The 13,269-nt window shown below is 37.2% G+C and overlaps 1 protein-coding gene across 6 annotated transcripts in view; it reads right to left on the reverse strand.

The window, feature by feature from the left end:
• The window catches only part of USP15 (ubiquitin specific peptidase 15), a 62,838-nt gene that overhangs the window by 10,906 nt on the left and 38,663 nt on the right, over positions 1–13,269 (reverse strand). For 5 of the 6 annotated variants that reach the window (XR_003529836.1, XM_027656309.1, XM_027656302.1 and 2 more), the window contains 2 exons: positions 9,029–9,173; positions 95–268 (listed from right to left, as the gene is read on the reverse strand). Coding sequence is in view for 5 of the 6 variants with exons in the window: in XM_027656309.1 (XP_027512110.1) it covers positions 95–268; positions 9,029–9,173 (319 nt within the window). In the remaining variant the exon portion in view is untranslated. Of the gene's footprint in view, positions 1–94; positions 269–488; positions 507–9,028; positions 9,174–13,269 lie in introns of those variants that run through there. The other variant, XM_027656329.1, reaches the window with a different exon arrangement.

The following is a 13,269-nucleotide window of genomic DNA, read 5'->3' on the forward strand; positions in this document are numbered from 1 at the left end:
AATTCTTCTTCTTGCGTATTTCTATATGTTTTGTATACTTAAAAGTACAACCCCAAAATTGACAACGTACATTCAGTTTAAATTCCCTACTGACCTTAAATGCTCTTGGGGTAACATAGCTGTATTTTCCTGACCACATTTGCTTGATAAGCTCGGCATAAGATTTTGCTATTTCACCTCGCATTCCTAAAGGATTGTCAAAATTCAGCTCTTCTTGGTATTTATCATTGAGGAAGTACTCTGTAAGAGGAGGTGTGTTGCTCAGACACTGCAAATAGAAATACAGACTCCTTAGAACAGTGATTTGAATTAGTTCTAAACAAAGAATGTTTGAATTTTGTTAAGGCAGCCATGATTAAACTATAATGTCTAGTGCCTGCAAGGAAGGGGAGAAAAAACCCTAATCAATCTTTTCCAGAAACAAATAATGATTTTAAAATAAGACTGGTTGCAAATTATGCACAGATAATATTTGTCAAAAGATTTACCTCAAAATTTATTAAACACAGGAGTCCAGTCAACCACACCATGACAGCACAGTTGATATCAAGATTTAAAACAAAAGAAGGTAGTTCTTGAGACACGACTGGTAGCTTTATAAGAGTCCTTGCTGGAAGTTGTTAAGAGATGCACAAAGATGAAACTGCATAGGTGGTTGGAAGAGACAGCCAACAGGGCTTCCTAATTCAAATTATACCACATTCCAACAAACATGTGAAAAGAGGATTTTTTTTTGGCAGGGGTGGGAGGGGAAAGAAGGGAAGGTGAGGATGCTTGCCCTATTCCTTTTCTTCTATGGTTATGCCTATGGCTATGGGCTAGTCTTTGAATTAGAAATGGTGCAGACCTTCCTATGCTCTTTTAAATTTTGTGATGCTGTTTAGAGCTGAAATTAGTTCAAGGAAGTCAAGGACCTTGTTTTAGATTGAGCTAATCACTTATCCTCTGTACCAGTTTGTATCTTCTGCCAGCACTTGGATATAGCAGGACGTAACCACTGAAGTATGATTTACAATTTCAGGAAACCACTTTGAATTTTTGTGCACTGCTCTTCACACTCCTTTCAACACAAACTTTTCCATCACTCAGAAATGATCCCCATGCCATGCCTTAGCATATATATTTAGCAAAGGCTCTTCATTAAATATTATAAGCTTTTCTGCATTCTTTCCTGTATCAAAGATTCCAAGAAAGGTAAAATATTTCATCAATCTCATCTGCCTCTCTGTAAACAAGGGGAAAACCAAAAATTTTAGCTTCACATACTCTACAAAGCTACTGTATATGTACAACAATCCGATTGGAAGAATTACTACTTTTTTGAGTGGGGTAAAAAAAGTTATTCCTATGTCTGCCTATCATACCTGTGAAATGTTACACAGCAAAACCAGTCAAATGATGTAGAGAGCCGAGTTTCATGCCTATATTGAACTCCTTTCTTTCTCTTCCTCCTCACCTAAAGTTTTCATGAGCTGTCAACACTGCAAAAAAATTCCTGGTATTACAGGTGCTTTTGGACACCAAGGGTTGAAGAAAGCTTTTTTTTCACTTGCTACACAGCAAAGAGCTTTTATTGCTGGTAGTGGTGATCCCAAGCATCCCTACCTCAGATCTGTGTTGCCAGTTCTAAACTGACCCATGAAGCTATGAGGAGAAATGCTTGGTCTCTCAAATCCATACATAAGTGGTTAGAATTTTCAAAACATTATCTTCAGCATCAACCTAAATGCATGGATGGACTATCAAGTATCACCAGATGACCAGAAACAAAAACTGTCTACAAATAAAACTACACTTCAGGTAAAACTGCATGTTCAATTTGAGCAATGCAATAAATCCTACTGCCCAAAGAAGTCCTGCCCCTTCTCTGCTGATTCTCATCTGACTGCACAAGAGAAGTTCATCTCACTATTTTTTTCTCCTCATTTGTCTTCTGGATTATTTTTGGGCTGGTTTAGGAGATGAAATCAGTTCTACTGATCAGCTTAGTGTGAGAAATGTCCAACACAAGGAAGTAAATAATGCAAAACCAGTATATTTTTCTATAGGTTCTTAGTCACTACACAATGTGCTGAGAGTGTATTTTTCACCAAAAAACTAATTCATCTTTTTCTAGTCTTCACCAAATAAACTGGTTTTGTCACTTTCTCAGAATATTAATTTATATTTGTATGTCTATGTCAGGAAGATTATTACAGATAATTTCCCTTTTTCCTGTAACAACTGCCACATGACAACATAAGATAACACTGATAGTAGTTCTGGAGTGGCTACTTGAACACAGGAACTTCTCAGATACAAACCTGATGTATTTTCTAAACTATCAGATACCACAACTTTTAGAAGTGTAGCTGCTAAAGGAACTAATAGAGTTGGCCACACATCCACCCATCTTTTCAGCCTAACTGACAAAGCTAAATGATTACAAACATGTTTACTTCATGAAAAGGCTGACAACAGAGAATTACTTAAGAACGTGATTAAAGTCATAGGAAAAAGAGCATCCAGAAACCAATCTGAAAGGAAGCCTCCATTCTTGTTTTGTCACTATGTGATACATTGTAGTTTATCAAGGAAGTCTTATGGAAAGCATCAATTTGAACCCCATCCCTACCCAACCAACCAACCAAAAAAAAACAAACCAAAAGACATTAGAACCAAGACCATCTACTAGACAGCAAAGTCATCAGATTTAGTGCCCTATTCAATCTAGTAGCTTGGGGTTTTTTGTTTGTTTCAAAACACAGACATAAGTAAACTAACAGTATATCAACAGATGAAGAATAACAGAAAGCAAAAAGGCAAATCAAATATGGTAAAACTATGGAAAACTGTGAACTAAAGAGGTAACAGAATGGCACTTCATTTCAGGTACTGCAGTCTCCACAAGTTTTCTTTAACCAACTAAATGTCTATTAAGTTCTCAGTCTCTGAACCCAAACTGGTCATTCAGTGAAAAGATCATGGGAAATATGGGACAGAACGTAAAAACTCCAAGACCAACTATGAGACAAACCACAGGAGAGAGTATCAGTCTTCAGCACAAAAAAGATTAACACAGAAATTATAGTTCCATGTTATATATTAGTAACTTTGAAAAAGCTATTAGGATGCACAGGAAAATGAACAATAAATAATCATTATTTTTAGTGCCATATATATAAAAACACACATATACATACATCTCAATGCTGTAGTCTCACTGGAATACTGTAATTCCAGTGCTAGACTATGATCATGTTAGCAGGTCCATCTGTCCTATGAAACCTTCATAGAGGGGGAAATACACTTTTCTAAATACCTCTAATTTAAGTATGGGATAATTCTGAAATAAGAGTTTGCAAGGACGGAATTGATAAAAAGAAAAAAAAATTAATGAAGAAAGAGGGCCACCAAGACAGGCAATGACCTAGAAGCATTTGTCCTGTGGGAAAAGGCTGAACCATCAGGGCTTGTTCAGCCTGCAGAAAAGACTGTTTCAGGGACACTCAAGAGCAGCCTTCTCGTACCCAGAGGGAAGTTAAGGAGAAGATGGAACCAGGCTCTTCATGGTGGTACATAGTAGGAGGAAATTAAACAACGGGCATCAGTTGAAACATGAGAGGTTAAGAATATAAGGAAAAAAGTTTTCACTCTAAGAACAGTTAAGCAGTGGAGCTGAGAGGCTCTACCTTCTTGGAGGTTTTCAAGATCCAACTGGATAAAGCCCTGGGGAACCTGTTCTGACCTCAGAGCCAACCTTCCTTTGAGTAGGAGGTTGCATCAGAAACCTCCTGAAGTTCCACAAATCATCCTATAATCCTAAGGGAACAAGGAAACATTTCTTCATATCCCATATATAATATTATATAATAATGATAAAAATAAAATTCCAAAGTAAAGAAAAAATCACTACCTATCATGCCAGTGAACTGGGGAAATTAGAAGGAGACACTAAGATCATGAAATTGAGCTAAAAACTGAATATTCCTCTAAGTATCCTGGTTCTTCAGCTTCAGGTGCTACTTAATAAAAATTTAGGGAAAGGGACAATGAAATTTCAGATTTCAGCCTTCTAATAAAAGCCCAAGAGCTGATGAACTGAAAGAAAGACCCAAGTTATAGGAGAAAAAGTGATTTACTTTACACGTGCCTATCCTACTTTTGTCTGTTTGGTATCAGACATGGAAAAAAGTGCTCAGCTAATACATTCCTTAATCAAAACTCCATATCCCTATGATGCAACAGAGCACCAAAAACTTAATCAGTTCAGGTATCGGTGAAAGATGCTATCTTTGGTCCAGATAAACTTACAGCCATAAGTAGCTGTAGAGGGAATATTAATCAGCTTTCTGAAGAAATAAAACTGCTGAAATACCCCATTGCAAAGCTCTTAACAGCTGCTATTCAGAAGTCAAGTCATAATCACACTGACTGAAAAAAAGATAAAAACAAAATGTTGGAAAAAGAGAGTATTTTTAAGAAAAACATTTACTTTCTTCTCCTACTTTTGAATCACAAAAGGAAAATTTTGGGACTCTCAGGTTTTCACTGCAAAAGAAAAAAAAATTTTTACAGAGCTCTAATCTCCAGCATCCCACCAAAATAGCACAGTAATACTTCAAAAACATCCACAAGGGGCAGTACAACAATGCCTAATGAAACTTTTTTTTTTTTTGGTCTAGAATGTAGCTATGTACATGCACAATGTGAATGAAACCTCTACTTGCCAAACACTTTTTTTTTTTGCTTGATATGGGTTCAAGCATTCATAATTACATATTTTCATAAAGTCCAGAAGCTCCCTTTTGTCTTTCCTGTTTTATTTCACACTCAGATCTGCAAAAGCAGACATTCAGGCTTTATTAATAAAAATCGAGCCTTAGATGTTAGCACTCAAGTAAAATAAAATTAGATACATGGAATAATACCCCCCTCAAAAAATCTACACAAAAGTTCCAATACAACCAAAATAAGAAATAATATTGAATTATTGCTTTTTTTAAAATAAGGAACAGTAATAAGAGAACAGCACTTGGAAAAAATACAGTGGTATCTTAACCTTTCTGGCCTTACTCCTAATCAGCTTGCAGCTGTTTGTGGTACCACAGAGAATCCTGCCCATCTCTTCATCATCTCTCCTCCAGTTGTCCTGAGCTTTCTAACACTGAAAGCCCTTACTTGGAAGGGCAAAGATCTCTTTACAATAATCACTTAGATAAAGGGGTAAGCTAACCTTACCTATAGATTGAAGAACTACTAAAGAACTTGCAACAAAATTTAAGACACTGCCAGGATTACCACATTTCTATCTAGTATGGTTACAGGGCAAGAACCTTCAGGCAAGTTTGTCAGACTTGGGAGGTCACACTGTGTAAGGAACTGCCCCTCTTCCTCAAGGAACACTGATAATAGTTCTGATGCAAACCACCTTCACTGTACATGAGAGAAGACCAACGAGCAGCTGTCTGAGAAATGCAGTGGTTTCTGAAGCAGAAATGGCTCTTATGTGAACATTCAGTGCCCTCAATGCTCTTTGGAAAGGACAGAGATCTGAGAAAAGTAGCGATCAGCTGGAAAGTGGATAAACTAAACTTTGCTTCAGTTGCAGGAAGCTATATTGATTACACCCAGCACCAAATGAATGGAAGAGATCAAAGTAGAGCTTTGGGAACATTGACGGAACTGAAACTATTTCAGAGTCCAATACTCTACAGTAAACTATTTTGTTTAAAGAAAACAGATTTATCCTGACAGACAATCCTGTATTGGCATAACTGTGAAGGGATACACCTGTGGGAAGATGGCTGGGGGGTAAAAATTAAAGGAAACTGAGAAGTTACATTCACATCCTAACAGAAGTTATAACAGTATGGAAATCATAGGGTAAAATGCAGCGGTTACTTCCCGGATGGAATGCAGTTGGCATGCTCCATAATGATACCCCCCACAACAGTAAGGCAACACAATCCTTACTGGAGGGTGGAACAGTGAGCGGAGTGGAGTGGAGACAGCCAGGCTCTGTAGAAATCTTTGCAGGGAGGGGAACTCGATGGTACTTTGCAGCTGATAAAACCACATAGCACCTGTCAACCAAGGGAGATAGGAGATGTCCTCTCCTCAGATAAACTTGGTTCATTAAAGTCTAATTGCAATATTAGCGCACATCTCCATCCTGCAGTTACCTGCCTCCAAGGTACAACCACCCTGCACTGGGCAAGCACTCTCTATTTTTTTGACTGTATCTTTTAAAGTGAAGTGAGGGAAGGCTGAATAGCCCCAGATCTCTCTCTCTTCATGTAGGTCAGACGCTGCAATCCTTGATCACCTTTGTGGCCTCTCACTGGATTCCAGTATAACCCTATCTCTCTGTGGAGTCCAGAAGTGAACCTAGAACTCTGGGTGTGTCTCTCCAGCGCTGAGTGAAGGGGAAAGATCACCTCTCTCAGCCTGCTGGCAATACTCTTCTCAATGCAGTCCAGGATGCTGCTGGCTGCCTTGGCCACAGGAATACCCTGCTGGCTCATGTTCAACTTTCTGTCCAGCAGGACCCTGGGCGCTTCTCTGTCGAGTTGCTTCCCATTCAGTCTAACCCCCTACCCTAGTTCGTATTGCTGCCTGAAAAAAGACAGTAGTGGCAAGAGTAAGAATGCAGTCTGCGAGACCTTAGTGTGTTAAGAACACATCATACTTTCTCTAAAAGGCACTTCTATAGATTTCTTAGATAACATTAAACTCACAGTAGGTGAAACTGAAAGATACTTCACATTTCCTTGCTAAGAAGGCTGCCAAATAACGCATTTGAAAAAACACACCTTCAAAGACATATTAAAGGTACCAAGCCAAATTAAAAGCTGCACTGCTCAATACACCTAATTTTCTTACTCAGAGCACTGTCTTGTGAGTCAGCAAAATTGTATTTATTAATTTATGCTACAGTTTCTCAGAACTTATTTGAACATTTGATTCTCTAGATATAACTGAAAAGCAATGAAGCCAAAGCTGATATAATCTAAAATACCGACCTCAGAATTAAATCCTTTTAAGACAGTGGGATATTGATGTTACCTGTAGCAAGTTTGTTTCACTGTATAGCATTCCTAAAGGCAATAACCCATGCCTAGAATTCTCATCTAAAAGCTTACTTTTGAATCTACATATATGCAAATTCATGCATACCAATTTAACAAAACTTTGCATAAGTAATTAAAATTATCCTTGTTTTTAATCAGTATAGCCTGATGAACAATGTAGTATCTTAAAAAAAGAATCACTATGTACTAAGAATATTTTTTGAATTCAACTTCTAAAAGATAATTCTGGTTGACACACTAGACAAAACCATATTCTTTTTCTTTACAATAGCATAGTGACACAATACAGTAATCAAAGGACATTACATATAGCATTTTTATTTAGAACGGACACTGCAAAATGTGTGTCCTTTCCCCTTTCAGTTTACCTATCTTTTGTGCAATACAATAAAAACAAAATGAATTATTTCATGCACTGTTCAATTTCTCTTCAAATATCCTCATGAAAACATTTTTAGAAACAAGAAAAAATTCAATTTTATGGATGCCTTATGTCAATAAGTATGGAATAACCCTATATCACTAACAGGCTGGGGGCTGACCGGCTAGAAAGCAGCTTTGCATTATATGACCCAGTGGTCCTTTTCTGTGTAGATGTGATCCAGCTGTTCCCCAGGTGGGTTGTATTAGCAGCTGTAGTCAGACGCAACTGGAAGCAAGTCTTCCTCTCTATTTGGAACTTGAGAGACTGCTGCTGGAGCACTATCCTGTTTAGGGCTCCCCAGTGTAAGAAAGAGCAGAGGAGGGTCACCAATAGAGGAGGGTCAGGGGGCAGGAGAACAATACACAAGGAAAGGCTGAGAGATGTATGCATTAGTTCAACCCTGAGGAAGTCAAGACCAAGGGGAAAGCTCATGGCTCTCTGCAGCTACCTCAGGCTACAGAGGAGTGGAGCCAAATTATTCACTGATTCTCAACACAAAGAAGGGATAGAAAAATCTACACAGACTATGAAACTCTGAAATATTTCTTCTTTTGAACAAACTTCAATAACTTTATAATATTCCTTCTTTTGAACAAACTTCAATAACTTCATAAACTTAGCTTACAAAGTACCTGAAATTTCTTTTTTACCTGAACAGTCTAAACAATGAATGCGACATTTGCCTTTTTTTTTTTTTTTTAATTTTACCCAAAGAAATCACAAACATAAGCAGTAACCCTTGTGATGACAAAGCAGGATAACAACTTTGAAGAATGCTTGGTTAAGATCTACTGTTTTTACAGTCGGCAGGAAAATACGTGAACGAGAACTTAAATACGCTTTAGTTTTTTGACATGACTGCTCTGATGACAAAATATGAGTTCCAGAACTGAACAAAACCAAATTAAATACTGGTTCAACTATTCTACAACTCCAGCTTCCATTTAAAATTAAAACACTAAGGATTTTTTTATCTTGGTAGAGTAATAGTAGGTATACTACTATTTCTTTTGCATTCACAGCAGAGAAACAAGCTATCACATTCCTGTAAAATATCTCATCCATGAAATAGCAGCTCTTCAAAGAGGAAAGGTTAAAGGAAAATATTTTCTAGGGTTCCTGCATGTTAACCTGTGCACTAGAAGTACATAATGAGTCAGAAATAAAGGCCCAATAACGTACTTTCTGACACTTTTTTTGGCACTACAATCACTACCCAAGTGCATTTCAAAAGGAAAAGGTATTTTTTGTGACAGACATGCATGGCAATCCTTACGAAAACCAAAGAATCCCACTTAAGGGTTCACTCATGTAGAATGAGGGTCAAACATCTTTTTGACATTGATCACTATGAATGCAGTTATATAAATCAACTTTTATAGTATACCAATATAGAAGTATTATTTCCTCACTTTAATCCTATGCTGCTACTTAACATATCTCTTTCTACTACTTTTCTAACACGGCAAAACATAACAAGATATTAGTTTCCAAGTAATAAGACTAGCTGATTTTATTTTAAAGTACATACCTGAATTGCTGAATTCATGAAACATGTATTCCCCAAGTTACTCAGGCCACACAGGCCTGGCTGTTCACTGTGTCTTCCTGGCTCTGAATAATCATAATTCTTATAAGCAGTATATGATGGGAGACAATAGTTTGAATTTTTCACACTGTAAGAAAATAAGACATCTTTCACAATGTAAACATGTACTCTATAGTACTTTAAACATAAAAGTATTTAAAATGATTAAAAATGTTAAACTAACTTCTGCGAACAAGAAAGGATTTAAAAGACTTACTAATTTCAATTTATAAGTCACCTGTGCAAACAACCAAAATCAAATGTACTGCAGTAGCTGCAATTATTACATCCCTACCCCTTTTTGACAGGAGCAGCTTCACAGCTTACTCTATTCTTCATTGCTCCATCATATTTAATACACTCAGATTTTAGACACCACCAGCAGCAATCAATCATTTACGTTCCTTTTGCATCCTGCTACTGCAAGAGTGAGGTCGGTGGGAATGGGAATGCAGAGTTACAGGTGAAAGCTGAGATTTCCAAGGCCACTGTGGCATAGCTGCCTCACTGCATCAGACAATCTATTTATAGCTTCCCTGCTAGGACAGCACAATCCAGCATGCAAATGCAGAAAAGCTTTGTGAGGTAAAAGAATGCGCAAAATGCCTTGTAACAACTTCATTATAAATCTATGCTGCATCTGTTTGGAGAAACTGGAGAAGACTGAAATAGGTAAAATTATAATATTTAAAGCATTTGTTTTCAGATGAAATATGAAAATATCAAATACAGAATGACCCTCAAAACAGTAACGTAAGCATATCTGAGTACACTAGAAAGGCAAAGAAATCTTCTAGAGGATACTCGGCAAAATTACTGATGTTAGAAAAAAAGAACCAACTAGAAAGGTTTAACCATTTCAAGCTCTAATCATAATGAAATCTGTGTGACAGGAGCTTTGGCTAAAGTTCAGAACAGTTTCTGCAGCCACTAAGCATCATTCACACTAGAAGCAACAAGAACAAAAACCAAAAATTTGAAAGTCAGTTGCTAAGACTGGTAAGGAAAAATATGCAAGGAATCAATCCTGATAAATAATTGAGATTTGTAATTGCAAAAGTCTGAGGATCCACATGGCACAATTGTTATACTCCAGCCATTGCTTCCGAATGATATCATACTCTTTACATCCAACTGAATTCCAACTGTCCTCTCAGTGCACAATTATTCACTTTTTATAACTATTGATTTGTTTTAAATTATTGAAAATTTCAAACAGAAGCGGAAAAAAATTTCTCACTCATACAATGGCCTTTAAAATTTGTTTAGTTTATAGCTCCACTGTCCATAAAGCTGCTGTTCTCAAACTTACATTTGCTAATTTCTTTGTAATAGATGACTTTCATATTAGTCCTTCCCTTTTCTGTACACATGCATTTTCTCTGCTCTCTGGCTTACCCCCAAACCAGCTAAGTGGTATTGTATTTATTAGTCATTCTCAATGAAAAAAACACTGTAAAGGTAGTTTTGCCCATTCAGTTTAATTCTAACTTAAATGCTTAAACTTACTTTAACAAAAGATACTCTTTAAACTCCTTCAAGCTCGCTTCTGTGTTCACCCCTCCTCATATCATTAGTCCCTGGTTCACCCACGCCTGAGAATCTCCAGGGAAAATTACCTTCCATCTCCCTTTGCAGCTGCAGTCCACCTACCGCAGTCAACTCCAATTCCCTTGAGCTGGCAAGCCTTAGTTCCCCCAGGAAGCAAAACCACAAGCCTGCCCCTGGTGCTAATGCACCCTCCACAATATAATCAACCCCTGACCCAGCTCAACAGTGCATAGCAGTAACAGAAACGCACGCACACAAGGTACACAACAAGCTACTTTCAGCCCTGCTTCCTTCCTACTGCTTTCCTTACCTGACTCAAAGATTACACTTTTCACATGGTTAACAAAAGAGAAATCTCTTTAAGAAATTTAGGAGTCATAGGGGTAATAAACAGATTTAATTTAATTCTCCTAGGGATTTTCATTCCCCTTTGTTTTGCTTCTCTGCAGCTTTCCCCTTTCACATTTGGAGGGACGCTAGGAAGCTAGGAAATCCAATTGGTATTTTTTGGCTATAGCGTAGTCATGTAAAAGATTTTCTCAAGTTAGCTGAGTACCACAATGACAATTCAGTTTAAGACAATTGCAATGCAGAGAGATGCAGTGTTTGTTTGCTCTAAGGGACAAATAGTCAGTTTACTTCTCAAAATGGAAAGACACTTCTGACCACTTTCATCTTCTGTACTGGCCCACAGAAATACATTTGAGGGGGTTAGTGAATAAGGTTACCACTCATCCTGTAAATCAGGTCTATTAATGTATTTTTCTTTTGTGGTTCTAGGATATTTTATCAAAACGTCCCACGAAACAAAGTGCTTACTATATGCACGAGACTAGGAGATGTCTCTTTACAGCTTTAGCAGTCTGTGAACTTAATTTGTTCTGGAACAATTATTTTTATTTAAATTACATTGTTGCTCTTCCTTTTATGCTTTTGGGACTGGATGAAAAATAAAGTATTATTAACTCTCAGTAGTAAATGGCTAACAATGGAAAGCAAGTAAAGATGCAAAGTAAGTCTACACGAACTTCATTCAAACAGAGATACCCTAGAAAAAGTAACTTGTGATAATAGTGTGTCCCCAAGCCTCCATCTGCTTTTTCTGCAAAACCTTCCTACCTTTAATGAAGAAACAATGCATGGAAAAGCATAGGAGTAGTATCAAAATGGGCTGGTCGAGTAAGGGCAATAACAGAAAGAAAACTCTGATGCCTCTTAGAAGAAATTGCTGCTCAGAAACAAGGCAAGACTTGAAAACATGAAACCATCTTCAGACCCTTGAACAACTACGGTTCTTGAAATGGTAAAAATGGTAAAAGGAAGTTTCCAAATAAGATTTTATTATCTATACATTTATAAATTTTGAATTGCATGTGCTGTATCTGAAATGACTTATGTGTATTGTCTGTATCCTGCCTTTAAACATCAAAGCAGCTTTCAGATGATGCTGATGAACACAGAGCACTCTTTGTGCAACTGGAGTTCTGGGAAGTGTGGATTTTGAACAGAGAAGGTTGTAAAAGCATCACCACTTTGAAAGGACACAGTTTGACAATGGAGTGCCACGTACCAACAATAGGTGCTGCAAATGAATTTGAGTTGCAAGAACGAGCCCAGAAAATGAAATGTTTGGAAGACTTACTGTCCTCCATAATATTACAGCCACTGCCAAAGTGTTTTTGTGACCAGCCACTTTAAGAAACCTGTTACGAAGTTCCCTCAGATTTTAGAGATACCCGAAGCAGCAGGAGAGGCCCAAAGACCACTACTTTGTTATTGTTTACTATCATTGTCTGGAGAGCAAAAGATAACATTATAATCTATTTAAGTTAAAAAGAAAAAAAAAATGCCCTCCTCATAATATTTGGTTATGTGTCAGGTACAACATGAGTACAACACAAGAAACTGTTTCTGCAGGTGATGTAAATAACACTTGTACTTCTAGAAATAGGCATGGTGAAATATGCCAAGCATGCAAAAAAGCTGCCAGCTGTCCATCTTGACAGGCTGACACTACTAAATGATGGAATCAAGTAATTCTAGGAACTTAAACAATGATTACAAATAAAGGAAAAGGAACAACTTTCCACCTAATTGCCCAAGCAAAATCCCTGTTAAAGAGTTTTTAATCCCTACTCCATGTAATCTAGGAAACATCATATCTGAGATTGCTTTATTAACAGCAACAAACAGAAATTTCAGTAAGACCTAAATTGTGTGTGTCTCTCCCTGCTCTTCTGAATCCACTAACACATATTATGCTAATCCTCCTATGTTACTCTTTCAACAAGATAAACTGTAAAGGCAAAAGAACATCAGTGATCAATTATTTGGAATCCTCCATTCCATCAAACCCAAACACACATTCACAGAAATGAAGGCTTTGGACTAGATAAAGTTTGCACCAACTATTTCTATTATTTAACATATGACTAGCTCAACACACAATTAAATATCTACCAATTAGAGGCTTAATCTTACACAGAACACTTCCTGGATTAGACAAGTATTACAGAAATGTGTACCATATAAAGAAACCTGATACTTAAATATATACACAAGTTGTCGTTTGCTTTTTCTGCCTTACAAATCAGCTTTGTGAGCTACAATTATCTTCAAAACAAATGCTGGAA

The sequence above is a fragment of the Corapipo altera genome, unplaced genomic scaffold, assembly GCF_003945725.1.
Source record: "Corapipo altera isolate COAL_440 unplaced genomic scaffold, ASM394572v1 1, whole genome shotgun sequence".
NCBI classification, from domain to species: domain Eukaryota; kingdom Metazoa; phylum Chordata; class Aves; order Passeriformes; family Pipridae; genus Corapipo; species Corapipo altera.